General features: G+C 43.3%; 1 protein-coding gene across 10 annotated transcripts in view; it reads left to right on the top strand.

Moving 5' to 3' along the window:
• PACS2 (phosphofurin acidic cluster sorting protein 2) overlaps positions 1-21,613 on the top strand; it is a 209,295-nt gene that overhangs the window by 100,488 nt on the left and 87,194 nt on the right. For 9 of the 10 annotated variants that reach the window (XR_012160291.1, XM_073356257.1, XM_073356256.1 and 6 more), the window contains 4 exons: positions 611-715; positions 3,503-3,609; positions 7,205-7,359; positions 20,012-20,122. Coding sequence is in view for 9 of the 10 variants with exons in the window: in XM_073356257.1 (XP_073212358.1) it covers positions 611-715; positions 3,503-3,609; positions 7,205-7,359; positions 20,012-20,122 (478 nt within the window). In the remaining variant the exon portion in view is untranslated. The remainder of the gene's footprint in view (positions 1-610; positions 716-3,502; positions 3,610-7,204; positions 7,360-20,011; positions 20,123-21,613) is intronic. The other variant, XM_073356255.1, reaches the window with a different exon arrangement.

Below are 21,613 nucleotides of genomic sequence, written 5' to 3'. Positions count from 1 at the left end.
ACACACACACACACACACACTTCCAGAGCCCAGACTTGAGCTCAAGTGGGAATGGCCACACTGCTGGTTTTAGCCAGACTGTGCAAGCCAGAGCCAGTTGACTGGGGCTCTGAGATTCATTGCCACAGGTTGTTTTGCAATGTAGACGTACCCAAAGTGGTGTTTCTAGCAAAGTCCCTACTCCGTGTCCTGGGACTTTTATTAGCCACAGAATTTGGTAATATTGGACCCAGAAAAAAAAATTACTGAAAATCTAGCCCCCCAGCAGTGACTGTATTTGATATTGGTTGATACAACTACTTTGTTGTTGTGTGTCCTTTTGTCATCACGGAATCACTGACAAAACAAATCCCAGCTACTTCAGTAGTATGTGGAATATGTGCTTTGGAAATGTTACTGGGTCTCTGCCTCATCATGCGGTCGAGCTCCCAGCTTCTATAAAAAACAGGGCTCTTGGAAGTGATGGAAATAGAACATAGTCTTATTTGTGTCTTTCATACAGAGCATCTCCGAGAACTTCACAAAAATAACGCTGCTGGTTCAGATCTATGAGCAGTTTGTCCCACTGTTCCATTCTCTGTTTGGGGTTTTTTTTTTTTTGTATTCACAGATTCCAAGGAAAACTGTGTACGATCAGTTGAATCACATCCTGATTTCTGATGACCAGCTACCAGAAAATATTATTCTTGTCAATACTTCAGACTGGCAAGGCCAGGTAAGTGCAGAACAGATGCTGAGCCCTAGGTTTTCCCGCAGGCAATTCCTGTTGCTCTCTGTACAGGGCAGGGAGGACAGGATTTTTAGCTTACATAAAAGGAAGAGCGAAGCAACCACTAAGGTTCATATTTTTCTATTTAGTAAATGGGTCTGATAGTATTTGGGAGTTGTGGCAGCAGGTAACTCATGGGCCGAGGGATCTTATTTTCACAGAGAATTATTGCACTTCAAGTGGTTTGAGCATTGGCCTGCTAAACCCAGGGTTGTGAGTTCAATCCTTGAGGGGACCATTTAGGGGTCTGGGGCAAAAACTGGGGATTGGTCCTGCTTTGAGCAGGGGGTTGGACTAGATGACCTCCTGAGGTCCCTTCCAACCCTAACCTTCTATGATTCTATGATTCTAAGGCGGTTCTTAACATGAGCCTTCCATGAACACACCCCCTTCCACTTAAGGTGGCACACTCCTGGGTTAATCAGATAAATTTTTTCCTTGCTCGTTGGAAATGGCTGAACGGTTTTTTCTCTCCAGGACACTTGAAAGGAAACCCTCAGAAAATGAATTGAGATGGGGTACTTGGACGGGGGGTGGGAGGAAGGGGATGCCCAGCAGTACGTATTCACAGGGACTCTCCTGGCCCTGTAATGGAGTGGAGGAGCAAAGGATAAAATCTTTGGATGCTACAGAACTAGCATAGGAGGGCAGTGCTAAGAGAGGCAGGGAATGTGTCCAGTAGAAGTGAGGAGGGGGGCAAGCAGAGTACGAGTGCAGCAGTCAGATACTTGATGTCATAAAAGTGAAATAAATGAGGGCAGGATTAACTAATTCAGTGCTAGGGCTAAGAATTTTGGGCACAGGTAACAGGTGCAAAAAATAACATTCCTGTGGGAACCTTAAAGTATCACCCCCTCCTTGCATGCACGCTCATTTGCTAAATGCACCTTACACCTTAAGTGGAATATGTAAATACTACCATTGCGCTCTTACTATGGTGCTCGTGCTTTATTTTTACATCAGGGAGATAAGGCTTGTTTGCCTTTTTCAGATCAAGTTGCACTCCTTTCCCACCAAACTAGACACGTTTAAAAAACAAACAAAAAAACAGAAAAAAGTGTGGAAAGTGCCTGATATTATAATTCATAGACCTTCTCTATAACACTTAGAATGGTCCAGTATGGAGAATGGTGGTACGAGAATCATGGGCTTGCTAGCCTTACTGCAGGTGAAATTGTTGATCTGTGTGATATTTAGACCCTGATTCTGCAGAAAGCAGGAGTGTTTAATGGAATCTAAAAGAGCAGCTTGGCAGCAGGTGAGTGGAGTGGTGCTGTTTGGCCACAGGACTTTCCCCCATGGTGCTCCGCGCTTTGTGTGGATCAGATTGGCCTACCCCATCCACATGCTCCAGGCATGAGGCCTGCGGGGCAGATGGTACAGCAAAAGAGTGGGGTGGAGGAGAACTGGGTAGTAAACAGACAGTCTCAGCATTAGCCAGTGGAGCTGACATGTGCCCAGGCTAAGTGAGGGAAACATGAAGTTGTAATTAAGGCTTTGCATGGGGGATGTGGAGGGGAGACACGAACTGTTGTACTTGTGGCATCGGATGCATCCGATGAAGTGAGCTGTAGCTCACAAAAGCTTATACTCAAATAAATTTGTTAGTCTCTAAGGTGCCACAAGTACTCCTCTTCCTTTTGCGAATACAGACTAACACGGCTGCTGCTCTGAAACCAGTCACTAACTGTAGTGTTTCCTTAGCAGTTGGAAGCATTGGGTGGTTCTTCTGGAGGTGGAGTCTGTCGCTGTCAAGGAAAATGTGCTGTGTGGGCATCAGGGTACAGTCAGAAGAGTCCTGTAGCTGGTTTCCTCGCGTTTTAGGGTGTGAGAAGGGGAGGATGTCCCATTTGCCAACTCCTCATCCCTTTTAGATTTTTTCTGGAATGGTAATTGCAGTGGTTTAGTCTGCAGCAGCTCTTGTTTTAATCAATAGCAGCCTTTGTGGGGAACAGGGGAGAGAGGCTGCTCTAGCTATGCTTCTGTAGCAAGAAACACAAATTAGCTTGTGTTCTGTGCAGGAAACCTGGAGTGAACTGTTTTGATTTTGTTTTTTAAAGGGGGTGGCGGAAGGAGGGGGTTGGTAATGAGCCATGTGCTCTGATGTTCCAGTTGCTGGAATCCCACCATGATTCTGCTCTCAGAAGCTCTAATGAAACATCTGGTGCGATCTGTTTGACACCTTGGTACCAGAAGTGGTACATTCTGGGGGAGATGTCACTGTGCCAGCCAATAAGACACACTCTTAGGGCATGCCTGTGCTGCATTCACCTGGTTGCAGCTCTGACAGGTGTAACCGGCTAGCTTTAATCTAGCTATCATGGCCAAAAATAGCAGTGAAGACTTGGTGGTGCAGACCCTGGCAGTATGTCCCAGCCTGGAACCTGGGTACATTCTTGTGTTGCTAGCACAGTGGCTCGCTGCCACTGCATCTTCACTGCTATTTTTAGCCGTGCTAGCTAGATTAAAGCTACTGTGAGTATACCTACCCGGGCTACAGTCATGCTTCTGATTGCAGTTCGGACACACCTTAGAAGGGCTTTTACTCCTGGAAGAGGTGTCATAGAAAACTGCAGCATGGAGTGCAGCCAATAATTCCAGGAGCTGGAAACGCCTATGTCTGAAAATACCCCAGCAGGGCAAATTTACGTGTATATGTGTTTCTGACTAAAAGTTTGGGTAAAATCAAGTCCTTTTGGCAGAGCTTCATAACATGTTTCGTTGTCTTCCCAGTTTCTTTCCGATGTCTTGCAAAAACATACCCTGCCTGTGGTCTGTACGTGCTCTTCTGCTGATGTGCAAGCAGCTTTCAGCACGATTGTCTCCAGGATACAGAGATAGTAAGTTCACGTTTTATTTAGTGTTAAATTATTTAAATTTAAGTACAATAAGATGTCTGTTCCCCACCTCCAGACAAACTAATGATGTAAAATAACCATATGTTCACAGGGCAGACTAGAGAGCTACATACCACAAAACTGAAATGAGTTTTCCCTCTAGTAATTGATGTAGTCAAGAAATATACCCCACCATCTAAATCTCATCCATTCCCTAATGTCCTAGCAAGCTGATGGTCTTTGCAGCATGCCCTAAAGGTGAAAAGACACAGCCTATTTGGATCAAGAAGGGGAAGCAATTCCCAGAGCCTAGGAGATCTCAGGAATTATGCATTGCCAGAAATCTTATACTGAGGGGTTCTGTAGAAGTACCTCCACTGACCCCCAGCTGTGTTGTTCTAATGGGAAGGGGGACAGGTAGCTAGGACCCAGGCTGTCTGGGTTTTGTAGGTCACAATTTACCCCTGAGCTTTATCTTCAAACCCCTGCAGTTGGTTCAGTGTCTGTCCAAACCCAGGTCTGTGTCCTGACTGACAGGGATCCAGGAGATCCAAAGCACTTACTTAATGGGAGCTGTCTCACCACACTTTCTTCTGTAACCTTGCTCAGAAACGGGAGATTGGCTCTTGAACAGGAATGAGCCAGTTTAAGGTCAAGGGATGGCTTCTTCCCCCATTTGGAGTGGTGGGGGTCCCTCCCAGGGAGGTAGGGGTAACAACACAGCCCCCATATTCCCCCAGATGCCACAGCAGGAGTACTTATTTCCCAGAGAGGAGCTTGTAGCCAAAGCGGGGTGGCTCCTTTAGTACTCAGTAGCAGCCTGGGTATATCTCTGCTGGGGTAGTGCTGGGAGGACCCACCAGAGCAGTGGGCCTCGGAGTTAACATCTTCATCGAGATTAACAGGACAGTTCACGCCTTCCAGAGCTATTGTTTTGGGCTTCCTGCAGACTCAGGCACCACACTGGTCTTATTTTCAAACTTTAATCACGAGGGCTTGAAACTCATTGCTCTAAGGGAGTATAACCATGCCTTCCTAGGTCACAACTGAAAATACCAAATTCAGGACAAACTGCTGAGAAATAGGGCACCCCTCCTCTCCTCCTCCCCCCCCCCCCCAAAAAAAAACACTTGGTGGTTATTCTCCCATAAGGTATACCAAACCAGCAACAAAAGTAAACTTCTGTTTCACCACATTGGCTAATAAGTCAGAAAAGCAGTTTCCTTCGGTATTCCAGTCCCAGATTCAACACTCAGACACCAGACTTAAAGATTAATGTTTTTTTAAAACCAGTTTCATCAAACAAAAGGTGATTCTAATCCCAAAGGACCAGCCCTATACCCAGGTCAATATACAACTTCAGATCTTACCCAATAATCACACTGTTGCCAGTTCTTTAGTATCTAAAATCTAAAGGTTTATTTATAAAAAGAAAGAAAGAAAGGTGAGAGTTAAAATTGGTTAAAGGAATCAAATACATACAACAATCACAAAGTTCTTGGTTCAGGCTTGTAGCAGTGAGGGAATAAACTGCTGGCTTAAGTCAAGTCTCTGGTTGCTTCCAAATCATTGGAACATCCTCAAATTCCTTGGTTAGAATGCTTCCGGTAGTATAAATTCATAGTCCAGAGGTTTGAGCAGGAAAGAGGCAAAATGGAGATGTTTCCAGGGCCTTATGTAGCTTCTACAATGTGGAGGGAAACCCATTGTTTCAAACAAAGCCCTCAGCACAGCTAGTGGAAAATCACAGTGAACAAAATGGTTTGGAATCGCAAGGGCAAGTCATATGTCCATGCATGGTTTCGCCTAGGGCTTGTCTACACTGGCACTTTACAGTGCTACAACTTTCTTGCTCAGGGGTGTGAAAAAACACCCTCCTGAGTGCTGCAAGTTTCAGTGCTGTAAAGTGCCAGTGTAGACAGTGCACCAGCTCTGGGAGCTATGCCCCTCGTGGAGGTGTGTTGTTTTGGTTTTTTTTGTTTGTTTTGGTTTTTTTAGAGCGCTGGGAGAGCTCTCTCCCAGCTCTCTCCCGCAACTACACAAGCCACGTTAAAGCACGGCCACGGCAGCACTTGAAGGTTGCCAGTGAAGACGTGCCCTTCGTTACAGTAGTAGCCAGTACCTGTACTCCAGATGGAACATTCACAGGAAAGTCCATTCATTAAGTGTAGATAGGCATCTTCTGTGGTCCATTATGAGTTAAGTGTTCCTTGATGAGCCATTTAATTTGAATAGTTCCTTCAGGATGTGCAGGCTAAATACCTTGTGGGCGTTACCCCAGGAGCAAGCCTATTTGAAATACAGGTATAGAGTCAATGCTCATAACTTCAAATACAAAAATGATACATGCATACAAATAGCATAATCATATTCAGCAAATCATAGCCTTTCCATGGACACCTTACTTGACATAATTTGGATAAGATTTGTTGAAATTATATAACAGTGGTAGCAACAACAATCTACACGGTCATGTTTAATCTCAGACCCCAGAAACTGAGGCCATAGGCGCAGTCTTGTAGTACCTGTGTCTTAATCTGGTGCTGGGAGGGACCACAGACCAGTCACCACACAGACAGCTCAGATTAACAAAGCCATACATAACTCTACATAAGTGTGTCTGGGATCCTGTGGATGCGATAGTGGAAGCAAAGAACCATTTCTTTGCCTCCTGCACAGCCACAGCATAACAAGTGAACTCTTTATGCCCCAGATGATTCGCTTCAGCCAGAGACTTCGGCTACCAGTACTCTAGCAGAGTGAGCGGAAGTTGTTACCCCTCAGCAACATGAGTGCAGGGATAAGACCGAATATTTGTGGATAATTCTCTGCATACAGTCAACTGTACATCATTCTCAGTGAAATTTGTTGCGTATAGTAAGTCTCTGGTTCTAAGCTTAATGCCCAGTGAGGAAATCTTTAGAAGTCTTGGAAAGGAAACTGTTGGGAAGATTTTTTTAACATAATTTGTAAAAATGTGAGAGTAAAGGTATGTCTGAGCTGCAAGAAAACACCCGTGGCTGTCCCATATCAGCTGACTCTGGCAGTGGGGCTAATTGCAGTGTAGACATTTGGGCTTGGGCTGGAGAGTGGCATCCCAGAAGACCAGGCTCCAACCTGAGCCCAAATGTCTGCACTGCAATTCTGCAGCCCCTGAGCCCTGCAAGCCTGAGTCAGCTGACATGGGCCAGGCCCGGGTGTTTTGTTTCAGTGCAGACATCCCCAAAGTCACTAAAGGCAGCAGTGCATGCTGGGGGGGTGCCTTTTCGTCATTTTTCCCAACACGATTGGTAATAATTGAACCCTACACAGAAAACCCAAGTACAGGCTTTCATAGCTTGGAAAGAGTTGGGGGTGGGGGGGGGGTGGAGAGAGAGCAGGGAGAACAGTTGAAAGTTTGTTTCTGAAGCAAATGGTACATTTCATTAATACGTTTTAAGATGTTGCTCAGTGTAAGATTGTCCTACATGCTAGAATAGCTCTTTCCTGTGTGGCAGCCATTAACTAGATTGTCTATATCAAGCAGTCTTCCTGACTTACTTTAAAGTACTTATTTAGAAGGCAAATGATAAATATGTTCCCTCTTTTTTTTGTCTAGCTGTAACTGCAATTCTCAGCCTCCAAACCCCGTTAAAATTGCAGTGGCCGGAGCCCAGAATTACCTCAGTGCTGTGTTGAGGCTCTATGTAGAACAGCTGTCTCACAAAACCCCGGACTGGCTCAGCTACATGAGATTTTTGATCATCCCACTAGGTAAATAAGTCACTATTTTCTTCACAGAAAGATGAATGGCTTAAATCAAGTGCGCTCTCACAGGAATTGCCTTCAGGAAATCCTGGTTAGGATGCATTCCAAAGGCCACATTCTTGCTGGCCATTAAATGAGACAAATATTGCACTGCTATAGTATTTAATATATATATTACGGTCCTGTCATGGTAGTGAATTTCATCTTTACGTTCCTGATGCTAAATCCTAAACTATTGTTGGGAAGCAGCCATTAATCATTCATATTAAATGCAGAGGATTGAAATGAGCTCTCCCAAGACAGAGCTATGTTACAATATTAATCCTCTTGCAGTGTATTTTTAACTTAAGTGTATAATGAACTTTTGTGAATGTTCTGCTCGCAATCCTGTTCACAATTGCTATGATTTACTACGGTGCAAGTGGTGTTTGAACTAATGACTGTATTCTGGACTCTTATTTCTGAGATTGCAGCTCAAGATGTTTGTAGAAAGTAACTGAGAGGCTGTTGAACTCAGAGTATGGTTAATACTCAGTTAACAGGAAGCACCTTTAAATTGTTACATGTTTTAAATGGAAAAGAAGGAAACTACAAAAAAACTAAATGGGCTCTGAAATTGCTGAATGATAAACTGAGGGGGAAAAAATTTTGGCCTTTCCTTCTACCTTCATAGAATCATAAAATATCAGGGTTGGAAGGGACATCAGGAGGTCATCTAGTCCAACCCCCGGCTCAAAGCAGGACCAATCCCCAACTAAATCATCCCAGCCAGGGCTTTGTCAAGCCTGACCTTAAAAACCTCTAAGGAAGGAGATTTCACCACCTCCTTAGGTAACCCATTTCAGTGCTTCACCACCCTCCTAGTGAAAAATTTTTTCCTAATATCCAACCTAAACCTAAATCTTCAATTTAAGACCATTACTCCTTGTTCAGTAATCTGCTACCACTGAGAACAGTCTAGATCCTTCCTCTTTGGAACCCCATTTCACATAGTTGAAAGCAGTTATCAAATCCCCCCCTCTTTCTTCTGTTCTACAGATTAAATAATCCCAGTTCCCTCCGCCTCTCCTCATAATATTATACCAATAAAATAAAAACCAGCAGGATTTATAATCATCAGTGTCACCTTCTCTGTAGACTATTCAAGAGAAGGTACTATGAGGCAATTTGAGTTGTGTGATTCCAATTCATCCCACATACATGATCCTAGTGATGTATCTTTACTACAAGTTTCTGGGGCAACAGGCAAGGTGAGGCACACCCACTTTTGAGGAGTCCATTCTGTACAACTTCTAGTGTCCAATAGCTTTCCTCCCTCCCCAGCTCACTGGCTTGAGGTCCAGGGTAGCCAGAAGGATCCCATGTGTAATATGGGAAGTGAGCTAACCTTCCATACCTTTGCCTCCAGGGACTGTTGGTGTGCAATTTTGACAAAAATTGCTCCCAAATAAAAGTCTGGTTTTACAATACTGGAAACGTATTGCATCCTTTCATATTGATAAGTGTCAAACAATTATCTATTTCTTTGTTTTATATTAGGCTATCCTGTAGCTGGGACAGAGAGCTTAATTTATTCTTAATTACCTGCAGGTCTGCAGTATTTTTTTTTTTTTTAACACACAACAGTGCTAGCAACAAGACAAAACATAGAACACAAAACACAATTTCTATTGTGACAGTAGATTCATGGTATTGGGTTGCTCTTCAGCTGGCATCAGCTTTTCCTGATTTTCTGAAAGACAAAAAGAACATGTTTCTACTTCTTTTGGGGCGGCAGATTATTGCTTAAAATATTTCTTTTACAAATACCCTTGCTGATTGCAGGCAAAACAGAGGAATTACCCACATATTTTCCTGTTTGTTCTATAGGCAGGCCAGGTTTCAATGGCTTCTATCTTTTAAGGGTTATGGGGAAATTATCCCACTGTTTAGTCATTAAATCCCTGAGGTGGGGTACCTCAGTTTCCCTTCTTATTCAGCAGACCAAGTTTATAATGGTTTTTCCTGCTGTGTTAAGCTTTAAGTTTATTTACAGGTAATAGCTAAGAAGCATCACTATCATTTGACCTTAAAGGATTTTTCCAAAAATCATACACACTATACATTGTTATGGGGTACTTATCATTAAATTTATTAAAGTTATCTTGTTATACCATGCCTTTTATTTAGACAATTTGTTTGCTAACCATGTATGTCCTTTATTTGCAGCTCCTTTGTGTTGCTAGTTCTTTCCTTTCTTTATCATTTAGGTAATTTGCATTTTCACAGGCGCTTCCTGCTTGCTTTTGGATTTACAGCCATCAGCAGCTCAGAGACTCTATCTTAAAAGGAACACAATCAACTTTCACCAGAGTTTTGATTACTTTTAACTTCTGCTTCCAAAACACACAGCAATCTGAAAAAGGCCACGTCTACACTACCCGCTGGATCGGCGGGTAGTGATTGATCTATTGGGGATCGATTTATCTTGTCTAGTGTAGACACGATAAATCGATCCCCGATCGCTCTGCTGTCGACTCTGGAACTCCACCACTGCAAGAGGCGGAAGCAGAGTCGATGGGGGAGCAGTGGCCGTCAATCCCGCGCTGCGAGGACGCGAAGTAAGTGATTCTAAGTCGATCTAAGATACCTCAACTTCAGCTACGCTCTTCTCGTAGCTGAAATAGCGTATCTTAGATCGATCCCCACCCCCAGTGTAGATCAGGCCAAATAAAACCCAACCTATTGTGGCTCCCTTTGGAGCCCTAATCGCGTTTTAATTAGGTAGCATGGTATGTTTGCATTTCTTTTGCCCCTTCTACAATATACACTGCACATGTTCTGGGGCAAATGCACGTTCCTTCCATAGCTTACCTTCTATAACATTATCCATACCAATTTTTACATAAGGTGTAACTATTTCTTTTGTGTTTAGAGTTTTCATGTACTTTTATCAAAGTGACAGTCTGATTACTCAGAGTCATTTTAAGACTCAGTGTTTCTAACATTGCTGCTTTTTGTTTTGTGCACCTCACCCCTGCTGTTGCTTCAGAGGGGTATTGTCTTTTTTTAATTTATTTTTTTTAAACTACAGCTCTCATCTGCTATTTTGTTACAAAAACAAACAAACCAAATAAACAAAAAGAATCCAGAATTTTTTCCTATTTTCCTGATTTTGAGTGCCCTGCTGCAGCCACTACTTAAAAACATTTTAAATTTTGTAAAGCACTGAGTTACCTCTTAAGGATTAAATGCCAAATCCCAAAGCCAAACGACACTAATCACCTGTGCCTAACAAAAAGGTCTGTCAGTTTTGCAACTTTGAATTAAAGAGTCAAATGGATTTTTAGTGGCATTATTTAGAACAAAACCAAAACCAATTGGTCCTTAGAACTTTACATATTTACACACACACAGATAGATACATACACATTTTCTATTCCTTAACATCCCTTCCACACTGCTCTATTTTTTACATCTTGCATTACCTTCATACATTTGAGGCAGTTAAGTTCCAGTAGAACCCCCTTATGTTCTTTTAGCAAATTTGACGAAATTGTCCAGTCAAATGATTTTTATCGGACTGTTTATTTTTGTCTGGCTTATTTACACACATTGCTTTGGAAAAGGGCCCATTTTTGCTTCAGAATGGCTGCAAAGAAACCAAGAATTCTTTCTGTAACACTTTTCCTTTTTAACATTTTCACAAAGTTTAACTGCTTAATTCTCTCCAGCCTCTGCAGAGTTAACTTTTCACTCTCTTTTCTCTTTGTAATTATGCCTGGGGGTGCCCTACATAGGACCTTCTCCCCCTTCACCCGCTGTAACGGCTGCTACCTGTTTAGTGGCAAAGCCCAATTTTTGTCTGACTCTTAATTAGTGACTCTCAACGACTATGATTTGCAGGTGCTCTGCCCTGCTTCAAGGTTAATTTCTTTACCATACCTTGGAGCACATGATTCTCTCTTTCAGTTTTCTCAGAGGCTTTAGCTTGGTCTGACAGGAATCTTTCTCTCTCTCTGCATTCCTGAAGTGCCTCTTTCACTATTTCCAGCTGACTCTGGGTATTTGTAGCCAGCACCTTCCAATTGTCTGCTCCCTTTTCCGTTTGGTTTAACTTTTCCTGTAAAGATGCCTTTTCCTCTTTGCATCTCTTTTGGCAGTACTAGAAGGTTTGTATATGCGGATATACTGAGCCAGTCTATCCTCTAGATCCGAAATAGTGCAGACATCAGCTAGGGCTTGTTTAGTCCAAGGACTGTACCCAAATTTTTGAAGGATTTGTTTAAAAGGTGTAATTTCTTTAACAAAAGGTGGGGTTGGAGTTGCTTCTGACTGCATTCCTCCTTCTGGTACTGGCTTGCCCTGTTTTCTTTTAAACATCTTAACACGGGTATTTCAATCTTTGTCACTCCTGGTATTATTCAGGGAGTGACACAGCGTAGATTCTGAAAACGTAGCTTATCAAATGTCCTCGTCACACCTGGCACAGGTCAGCGAGTGACACAGCCTAGATTCTTTGATCCTGCTACTCCTTGTTCCAGCGAGCAGCACTGCCTGGCCCTTAGGCCTTCTTGTTGCTCCTGATACTTCAGTGAACAATAGGACTTGGATTCTGTAATCGTAGCTTAGTAATATGAGCTCTGTATATTTTACCTCTGCCTTCTGGAGGTCAGAAGGCTAATTAACCAAATAGAAATGCCTAGCTCAATAGAGGAGCAGTGTGCACACCAATATTTACAATAACTGAGGTTTTTTACCAATATTCCTCCTTTCGCAATTCTCCACCAAAATGTTATACCAACAAAATAAAAACCAGCAGGATCATATTAAAGGGGAAAAGGCAAAATGCCACATTTATTGTGAATACAGAAAGAATCATAGTAAGTTCGTTATAGCTATAACATTCCATTCAATTTCATATTTATTCACACATTCATTCATACACACACAGGTTCTGCAAGGTTGTTGTTATAGTTACCAGCCTTAGAGTTACCACTGGCCAGGTGGCCTGGACACGAGGAGGGAGCAGGGCCTTGTCAGATGCACATCTGACACTCCTGGAAGTTGGTTTGCAGAATCAGACCCCAAAGTACTCAGTTTCTAGAGTCCATTTTTATAGGAATTTATTCCTATGCCAGTCTATGGGAATTGCTTCATCATGCTGTTGCTGAATCAGTCAGCAGATGGCACATTCCTGACGGCTCCTGTGCTGCCAGATGTTATCTTCTTTGGTTCTCCCATCCCTGAGGCTGTTGGGTGAATTCAAGTCTGCCCTCCCGGGGTCCTCTGGTTGTTTCCACTTGTCGCCTTCTTCAGCCGATAGACACTGGATTCTTAGGCTGGCACCTCCCTGATCATTCATTTATTATCCACACCAAGCATCCATCCACATACATCCTCTATCTCTATTTTAATCACAATTGTTAACAAAGCGAGATAAATACAACAGAAGGGCGGGGAGTCTGTGTGCTGTTTCTATTGTTACAAAGTATTGCTTTGAGAACAGACTCTGTCTTAGGATGTACTAACACAATTAGCACCTTGAAAGTTTCACACAGAGAGGGAGAGAAACAGTACCAAAAACCAAGAGACCTCTTAATTAGTAATACCCTGGAATTTAAACTATGGGGAATCAAACTCATTTGTGATTTTAATACAGAACTTCTTTAACATGATCCAACAATAAGTCATGTGCTCCAGCCAACTAATCATTTTTGTTGCCCTCTGCTGGACGCTTCCCAATTTTTCCACATCCTTCTTGTAGTGTGGGGCCCAAAACTGGATACAGTACTCCAGATGAGGCCTTACCAATGCCAAATGAAGGGGACTGATCACGTCCCTTGATCTGCTGGCAATGCTCCTACTTATACAGCCCAAAATGCCATTCGCCTTCTTGGCAACAAGGGCACACTCCAGCTTCTTGTCCACCATAACCCCTAGGTCCTTTTCTGCAGAGCTGCTGCCTAGCCACTCAGTCCCTAGTCTGTAGCGGTACATGGGATTCTTCTGTCCTAAGTGCAGGACTCTGCACTTGTCCTTGTTGAAGCTCATCAGATTTCTTTTGGCCCAATCCTCTAATTTGTCTAGGGCCCTCTGTATCCTATCCCTACCCTCCAGAGTGTCCTCCCAGTTTAGTGTCATCTGCAAACTTGCTGAGGGTGCAGTCCACGCCATCCTCCAGATCATTAATGAAGATATTGAACAAAACCGGCCCCAGGACCGACCCTTGGGGCACTCTGCTTGATACCGGCTGCCAACTAGACATGGAGGCATTGATCACTACCCATTGAGCCCGATGATCTAGCCAGCTTTCCATCCACCCTATAGTCCATTCATCCAGCCCATACTACTTTAACTTGCTGGCAAGACTGCTGTGGGAGACGGTGTCAAAAGCTTTACTAAAGTCAAGGAATAACACGTCCACTGCTTTCTCCTCATCCACAGAACCAGTTATCTCGTCATAGAAGGCAATTAAATTAGTCAGGTGAATCCATGCTGGCTGTTCCTGATCACTTTCCTCTCCTCTAAGTGCTTCAGAACTGATTTCTTGAGGACCTGCTCCATGATTTTTCCAGGGACTGAGGTGAGGCTGACTGGCCTATAGTTCCCAGGATCCTCCTTCTTCCCTTTTTTAAAGATGGGCACTACATTAGCCCTTTTTGAGTCATCCAGGACCTCCCCTGATTGCCATGAGTTTTCAAAGATACCTTCCTATCTCCCTCCTTTCTCTCTATGTTAATGACATCCCCACTGCTCACCCAGGCTCTTCTGCAAAATCCCATATGTAGCTGTGTGCAGGAAAAAATTAGCTCATTGTTGAGTTTCTCTTCATTATTTCAACTCCTAGGTCATTCTGGCTGACATGATCACAACACACATTTGAAGTCAGCCTAATTTTTCTAGTGTCTAAACTTTCAGACTATGAATGAAAAACTTCAAAAATGTTAGTGATGAGAAGATCAAGGTTCTTGTTATATTCACTGGGAAACAATTACACATGTTCTAGAACTGTCTAGAAGCCTGGAGAAGAGGAGTGGGGGGATAGATTGTAGAGAGGGGCTTTGCTAGTGGATTGAATCAAATGTCATTGAATGGATAAGCAAGGATGGAGTTATGAGCTGGGTTTGCAAAAATTTAGGCGTTTCTGGGAACCGGGCTGGCCACTTGATAACATAGCTCTGTATAACAGTGACTAGTTGAGTTTTTTCAATCTTAGTTTTGAATTCAATAAGTGGTTGTTTCCATTTCAACTGTAGTGAATGTGAAAGCTACCGATCTGTACTATAAACAGGTGGTCCGTGACAACCATACATCAATGTATCAATTTACCTGATTCAGCATTCTAAAGGAGGTGGTAGAAGTCAAGTGATTGAATATCCTGAAGTAATGAAAGCAAATAATACTTGTCAAGGGAAATCTAACCATAGTCAAGAGTTAAAGTATCAAGATAGAATGGTTAGTGTTCATCTCACTGGACAGAAAAATCTTTCGTCGGGATCAAATGTGCCATTGAATGAAACTTCTGTATATAAATGCAGAAGTGCCTGATCCTGCTAGAACAAGGATGGGCAAACTTTTTGGCCCAAGGGCCACGTCTGGGAATAGAAATTATATGGCGGGCCATGAATGCTCACAAAACTGGGGTTGGAGTGTGGGAGGGGGTGAGGGCTCTGGTTGGGGGTGCACGCTCCAGGGTGGGGCCAGAAATAATGAGTTCAGGGTGTGGGAGAGGGCTCCAGGCTGGGACGGTAGGGAGGGCTCGGGCTCAGGCTCAGGCTGTGGGCTCTGGGGTAGGGCTGGGGATGAGGAGTTTGGGGTGTAGGAGGGTGCTCTGGGCTGGAATTTAGGGTTTGGAGGGCGGGAGGGGGATCAGGGCTGGGGGTTGGGGCTCAGGGGGAGGCTCAGGGTGCAGGCTCTGGGCAGTGCTCACCTCAGGTGGCTCCCAGAAGCAGCAGCATGTCCCTTCTACAGCTCTTACGCAGCGATGTGGCCAGGCGGCTCTCTACACTGCCCCATCCGCAGGTGCCAGAGGGGGCCATTGGAGACGGGCCATGCTGCTGCTTTCGGGAGCTGCTCCCTGGCAGGTGCGCCGGAGGGAGGGCCATGCCATGGCTTCTGGGAGCTGCATGGAGTGGCCCCCGACCCTGAGCCCCAGCTGGAGCGCCGGAGCAGGGCAAGCCCCAGATCCCGCTCCCCAGCGGGAGCTTGAGGGTCGGCTTAAGACGGCTGATGAGCCAGATGTGGGCTGTGGGCCGTAGTTTGCCCGCCCCTGTGCTAGAGACATCATAAATGCCATTATCACTGAAGCAGGGCTGTGGTGGTGACTTAAGTCAGTGGTTCTCAACCAGGAGTCCAAGCCCCTGGGAAGCCTTGAGCAGGTTTCAGGGGGTCCACCAAGGCCAGGGTTAGATTCACTGGAGCCCAGGGCAGAAAGCCAAAGTGCTGCCATATGGGTCTGAAGCTCAGGGCCCTGATCCCTACCACCCCGGGCTGAAGCCGAAGCCTGAGCAATGTAGCTTCATGGGGGGCCTTGTGGCATGAGACCCCAGGCAATTGCCCTGCTTGTTGCCCCCTAATACTGGCCCTGGCTTTTATATGCAGAAAACCAGTTATTGTGGCACAGGTGGGCCGTGGAGTTTTTATAGCATGTTGGGGGGGCCCTCAGAAAGAGAGAGGTTGAGAATCTCTGATTTAAGTAGAGCCGGGCAGGAAACAGTTTTCTGGTCCTATAAAAATTTTTTGAGAATTTGAAAAAAAAATTCCTATCCTGAATTGGGCCCAAAAGTCTATTTCATATTTTCATGAACTGAAAAAAAAAATTATTGGATTGGTCAAAACAGCTGGTTTTGATTTCAATTCTTTTGAATTTGTTTTTTTACTATAAATCAACTTACGTTTCTAAAGTGAAAAGTCTTGGAACATTTTAGGATTGAAAATGACAAAATGGGATGTTTTGAGAACTTTAAAATGAGATATGGGAAATCTGTTGAAACAGACCCTTTCCTGTGAACAGTTTGTTTTGATGAAGCAGTGTTTTCCAACAAAAGACATTTACTTAAAAAACACCCAACCAACTCTATGTTTTAAGCACCGGTTCCCAACTTTCCATCAGCTCTTCAGCATCAACTTCATTCAGGAGCCAAAAAATGGCTAAGATCAAGCATTGTTTATCCCATAAAAACACTGAAAGGCAAAGGCTTAAAGTTACAACCTCTTTTATGACAGGTTTCAGAGTAACAGCCGTGTTAGTCTGTATTCGCAAAAAGAAAAGGAGGACTTGTGGCACCTTAGAGACTAACCAATTTATTTGAGCATGAGCTTTCGTGAGCTACAGCTCACTTCATCGGATGCATACTGTGGAAACTGCGGAAGACATTATATACACAGAGACCATGAAACAATACCTCCTCCGACTCCACTCTCCTGCTGGTAATAGCTTATCTAAAGTGATCACTCTCCTTACAATGTGTATGATAATCCAGTTGGGCCATTTCCAGCACAAATCCAGGTTTTCTCACCCTCCACACACACACTCACTCTCCTGCTGGTAATAGCCCATCCAAAGTGACGACTCTCTTTACAATGTGTATGATAATCAAGGTGGGCCATTTCCAGCACAAATCCAGGTTTTCTCACCCCCCGCCCCTCCAAAAACCACACACACAAACTCACTCTCCTGCTGGTAATAGCTTATCCAAAGTGACCACTCTCCCTACAATGTGCATGATAATCAAGGTGGGCCATTTCCAGCACAAATCCAGGTTTTCTCACCCCCACCCCCCACCCCCATACACACATGAACTCTCTCTCCTGGTGGCAATAGCTCATCCAAACTGACTGGTTAGTCTCTAAGGTGCCACAAGTACTCCTTTTTCTTTCTCCTTACAATGTGTATGATAATCAAGGTGGACCATTTCCAGCATAAATCCAAGTTTAACCAGAACGTCTGCGGGGGGGTAGGAAAAAACTCTTATGCTGGTAACATTGCCTTTAATGTAGTGCAGAATGAACAACTGAAAAAAATAATTGAATCATTTTCTGGTGAATAGTTTCCTTCAGAGAGACTTATGCTCACAGGTTCACTGCTAGGTGCTGCATGTAAAAAAACGAAGGAAAAAAGAGATATAAAAAAAAATCACATTGATATTAACGCAATATAGTCGAAGGTTAGAATTTGTCCTATTGTGGCTGTGAATGTCCACATAGGAAAAATGCATTCCAGCATAATGCCATTGATTCTAGAGTTGAAAAGACCATATCCAAATGACTGAAGATACCCTCTAGGAATGCAGAGAAAAATATGACAAGAAGACCTTCTCTCCTTTGTTGTTCTGAACAAATGGTGAATTTCTCAGAAGTGTTCATTTTTATTACTGGTTTCCATAACATCCACCTTGTGCTATTTGCTTTACAAACTCAGAAGAATTCATCCTCTGCCCCAAATTCCTGGTGCATGGGTATTCAAAACACTACTTAAAACTCATTGAGAAAGAAGTAACATGTAGCACAGTCCTAAAACTTGTTGTGCGTGACATGTTGAGAAATTCTTTTGCAACCACCAGCAGCCTTCTTTTTTGTTGTCCAGAAAAGGTTTAATGCCCCAGCTTCCAAAGAAATGCAGGGGAACTAGAGAAGTTCTTGTCTGTTTGCATTCAACACCACAGATGTGTTGAAATTTGCACTGGTATGAGGAGGATTTTGATTGGAAACATGGTATGCTTTTTACACAACAAGGGATACTACAGAGCGTTCATTACAAATGAGGTGAATTTGGGGGAATTTTGGCAGATATAGGCTCATGACACAAATGTCAATGTGGGTAGCTATTTAAAGAATTGGAAGCACACAAGGATAAAATCGAGAGATTTGGAGAAGCTATGGAACCTTTCCATTACTTAGCCAACACGACTAATCCAAAATACAGAAAATATTGGTTGAGCAAGGAACAGCAGAGGCTAGAATGTGACTGATAGAAGTTACAATCCTGAGTTCTGTCCTCCTCTATCATTTAAAATTGAGTATCCAGATTTCGATCACTAATCTGGTTTTGGAGGAAGCCGTGAAAAAGCCCATCTCAAAGTGGTGGAAGATTTCCGACACCTCAGGAGTCAGAATTGCTAACTCCAGAACGTAGTTTTTAAATGCCTTGACCACCTCCTCAGCCAGCTCTGTGTTAGTCAACCCTTTCTCTAACCCTGCAAATCTGAATGTAGTAAAACTTCGTAAAGCTTTTCAGTAAAGTTGAAAAAACAAATACACTGATAAAAGTGTGTATTTAATGACTGATAAGAGCAGTAGGTGTAACTAGTTAGTTGTGTAGGGACACATTTAGCGAGTCTGCATGTGTGTGTTCCAGTAGAACTGCAAACTTTTCTTTGCTAACTCTGTTTACGTTTCACATGTCTCGTTAATAAAACCTTGATTTTTTTTCCCATTGCTTCTTTTTTTTTCCCCTAAGGGGGAAAAAACCTGAGGTTTTTCTTGGTTGAATTAAATTGCACCCTCCCTGTTTCGGAACAGATGTGATATGAGTTAGAACAGAATTTAGAGGAGAGGGTATCTTCTCTGAATACAAACACAGACAGTATATCACAGCTCTTTTGAGGACAAGAGCCCTGGTGACCTGCAGAGCGGAAGGAAGGATCTGATGCACATGCGGCTATTAAAGTAATTTGCAAAATTCCCTTTGGCTAAAGCGGGAGTAGGAGTTGAGTCACAATGGAAGAGCTGAGTCACAGAGTCTCACTATTTTACAAGTATTTTTCTCCTCAGCAGTTTCTCAGTCCTTGTTTTCTTCGGTCTCTTATTTTTGCTTTCGTTTACACTTTAGAATGTTTAGATCTGCTCAAGGGAGTCAAACTGAAGCAGCGTCTCTGATGCTGGAAAACAGTTGGACTCCTGTACTAAGAATGTTTGATCTGAGCAGCAGGGATTATACTACACAATTGGAACAGAAAGACTTGCATCACCACAGCTTGGTTACTGAGAGAACAACTCCATTTGGGGATCTGTCTGCATTGCGATTGGCTCTAGATATCTAATTTGCATCTCTGCTGTGTGGTTTTTTCTGTTCATCTGAAGAATGTGAGTTTCTGTACGATGGCTGCCTGATAGGCATCATTAGCTAGAATGCCAGGAAAACCATAACTGGGGAGAAACCCATGTGGCTGTGCTTCTGTGCTGACGTCAGTGTGAGCTGCAGATGCTCATCGCTCCTGAAAATCAGGCCACTTTTTATCTAGGATCCTAACTTTAAACACACGAGTCTGAAAACTTTGGCCTAAATTGCTTTCTGTTGCAATTGAAAACATACTAATGGAGCATCTAGATAATTTTATTTTGAACTTAAATTCTTTCCATACTAAGGGCTTGTCTACACTTGAAATGCTACAGCGGCACAGCAGACACTACATATGCCGACGGGAGGGGTTCTCCCATTGGTACAGGTAATCCACCTCCCCGAGAGGTGGGTAGCTAGATCGATGGGAGAATTCTTCCATTGGCAGAGTGCTGCTTACATGGGGATTTAGATCGGCTGACCAGCTTCGCTCAGGTGGATTTTTCTGATCCCTGCACAATGTAGCTGGGTCAACCTAACTGTTTAGTGTAGACCAAGCCTAATACTGTCAGTATGTTCAGCATTTGGAGCAACTGGCTTATTTTTCTCTCCTCTTAGGTTCTCATCCAGTGGCGAAGTATCTAGGCTCTGTAGATTACAGGTACAACAACTTCTTCCAAGACTTAGCCTGGAGAGATTTGTTTAATAAACTTGAAGCACAGACCACTGGTAAGAGCCTGTTTTAATTTTTGGGGTGCATGGAGCAAACAACTTGATTGAGTTAGTAATGTTAGAAAATTGCAAATAAATGCAAGAGCTACAAATCTAAGAGTTCAGAGAATTTCACTGTCTTCCCTTCGCTCTCCAGTTCCATATTGCTTTTTCAGATGCTGACTCTTTTGGAGTCTTAAATGTCATTCTTTGTGGTCTTCCACTGCCACTCCAGGAGATTCAGTGCCTTTCTCAGGATTTCTGTATTTTCCCCCAGATCTTGGTTGGTTGTTTTTTTTGTTCCGGGGTCCTCTCCATCACTTTAGCCAACTACCCACAGTAGCTCTTAAGTCTTTCAAGAGTTCCTCAATCCTCTATAGTCTTGACTAATCTAAATTGTTTTAGAGACACACGATGGGGGAGGTAATATCTTTTATTGGACTAACTTCTGTTGGTGAGATAGACGAGCTTTCACCCTTACAGAGAGCTCTTCTGTTTTTTATCATTGTCTCAAAGTAGATAATATCCTTTGCATGTGAGAATAATCCTATTTCTGAAGCCTGCTGGAAGCATCTGTTCCAGTGAAAGACACCCTTTGTCACTGCCCCAACCTGAGTGAGAACCAGCCTGTGTCAGATCAGCAACTAGTTCCCATTCTGTTCTCAAGCAGTTCAACCAGCAAAAAACATGAATGGGTCACTTTACTAGGGAACTTTCCTAACAAGATCACATGGGACCAGATCTATAATGCAGATTCTTTTTACTTCTTTGCTCTACATAACGGTTTTTCCCTCAGAAGCAGAGTAGAATGTAAACATGTTGTTATGCTCTGCCATTCTCACTGAGGTTACATAAGTTATTATTTAGACAAAAGGAATGTACATACACTGCAGATGCATGCATTGGCAACCTGAATTCTGTCCTTTTGTGTATGTGTATTGTGAGAGCCTTTCATTACACAATCACATACTATTCCTAAAATGCCATATCATTTTTCTACAACCTGACACTCTCTTCTAGGGTCTCATCATTTTTATTCTTGTATATAACATTCATTTGCCAAATAGTTTTGTAAGTGATCAAGATAGAATTCTGTCATTCCAATCCAAAGTTCTCGATATAGTTATAGTCAAGTTATAACCCTCAAATGATGGTTCCTATTTTACTCCTGAGGGAATTCTGCACCACTGCGCTTGGCAGAATTCATGTCCACCACAGATTTCTTTGCTTTCCTGCGGAAAAATGACTTTCTGACAGGAAAGCAAAGGAAAACTTCAAAAGCAGTCATGCACCACTCCCTAGCAGAGCAGGTACATCGTTTCAGGCACCCAGAGTAGCTGGCAGAGAGGTAAATCACTGCAGGGCTGGGGACACTCCAGCCAGTGGCTCCTACCCTGAGCAGGGATCAGCTGCTAGACCCATCTGGACTGGAGGCAGGAGAGGATAGGACTTCCTCTTCCTCTGCAAGGAGTGTCTGGTTCTATGTCAGACCCACCCCCAGAAACTTCC

Source organism: Lepidochelys kempii, chromosome 8, assembly GCF_965140265.1.
Source record: "Lepidochelys kempii isolate rLepKem1 chromosome 8, rLepKem1.hap2, whole genome shotgun sequence".
NCBI classification, from domain to species: Eukaryota; Metazoa; Chordata; order Testudines; family Cheloniidae; genus Lepidochelys; species Lepidochelys kempii.
Note: the sequence above shows the minus strand (reverse complement) of the source record. Positions and strands in the feature narration are given on the sequence as shown.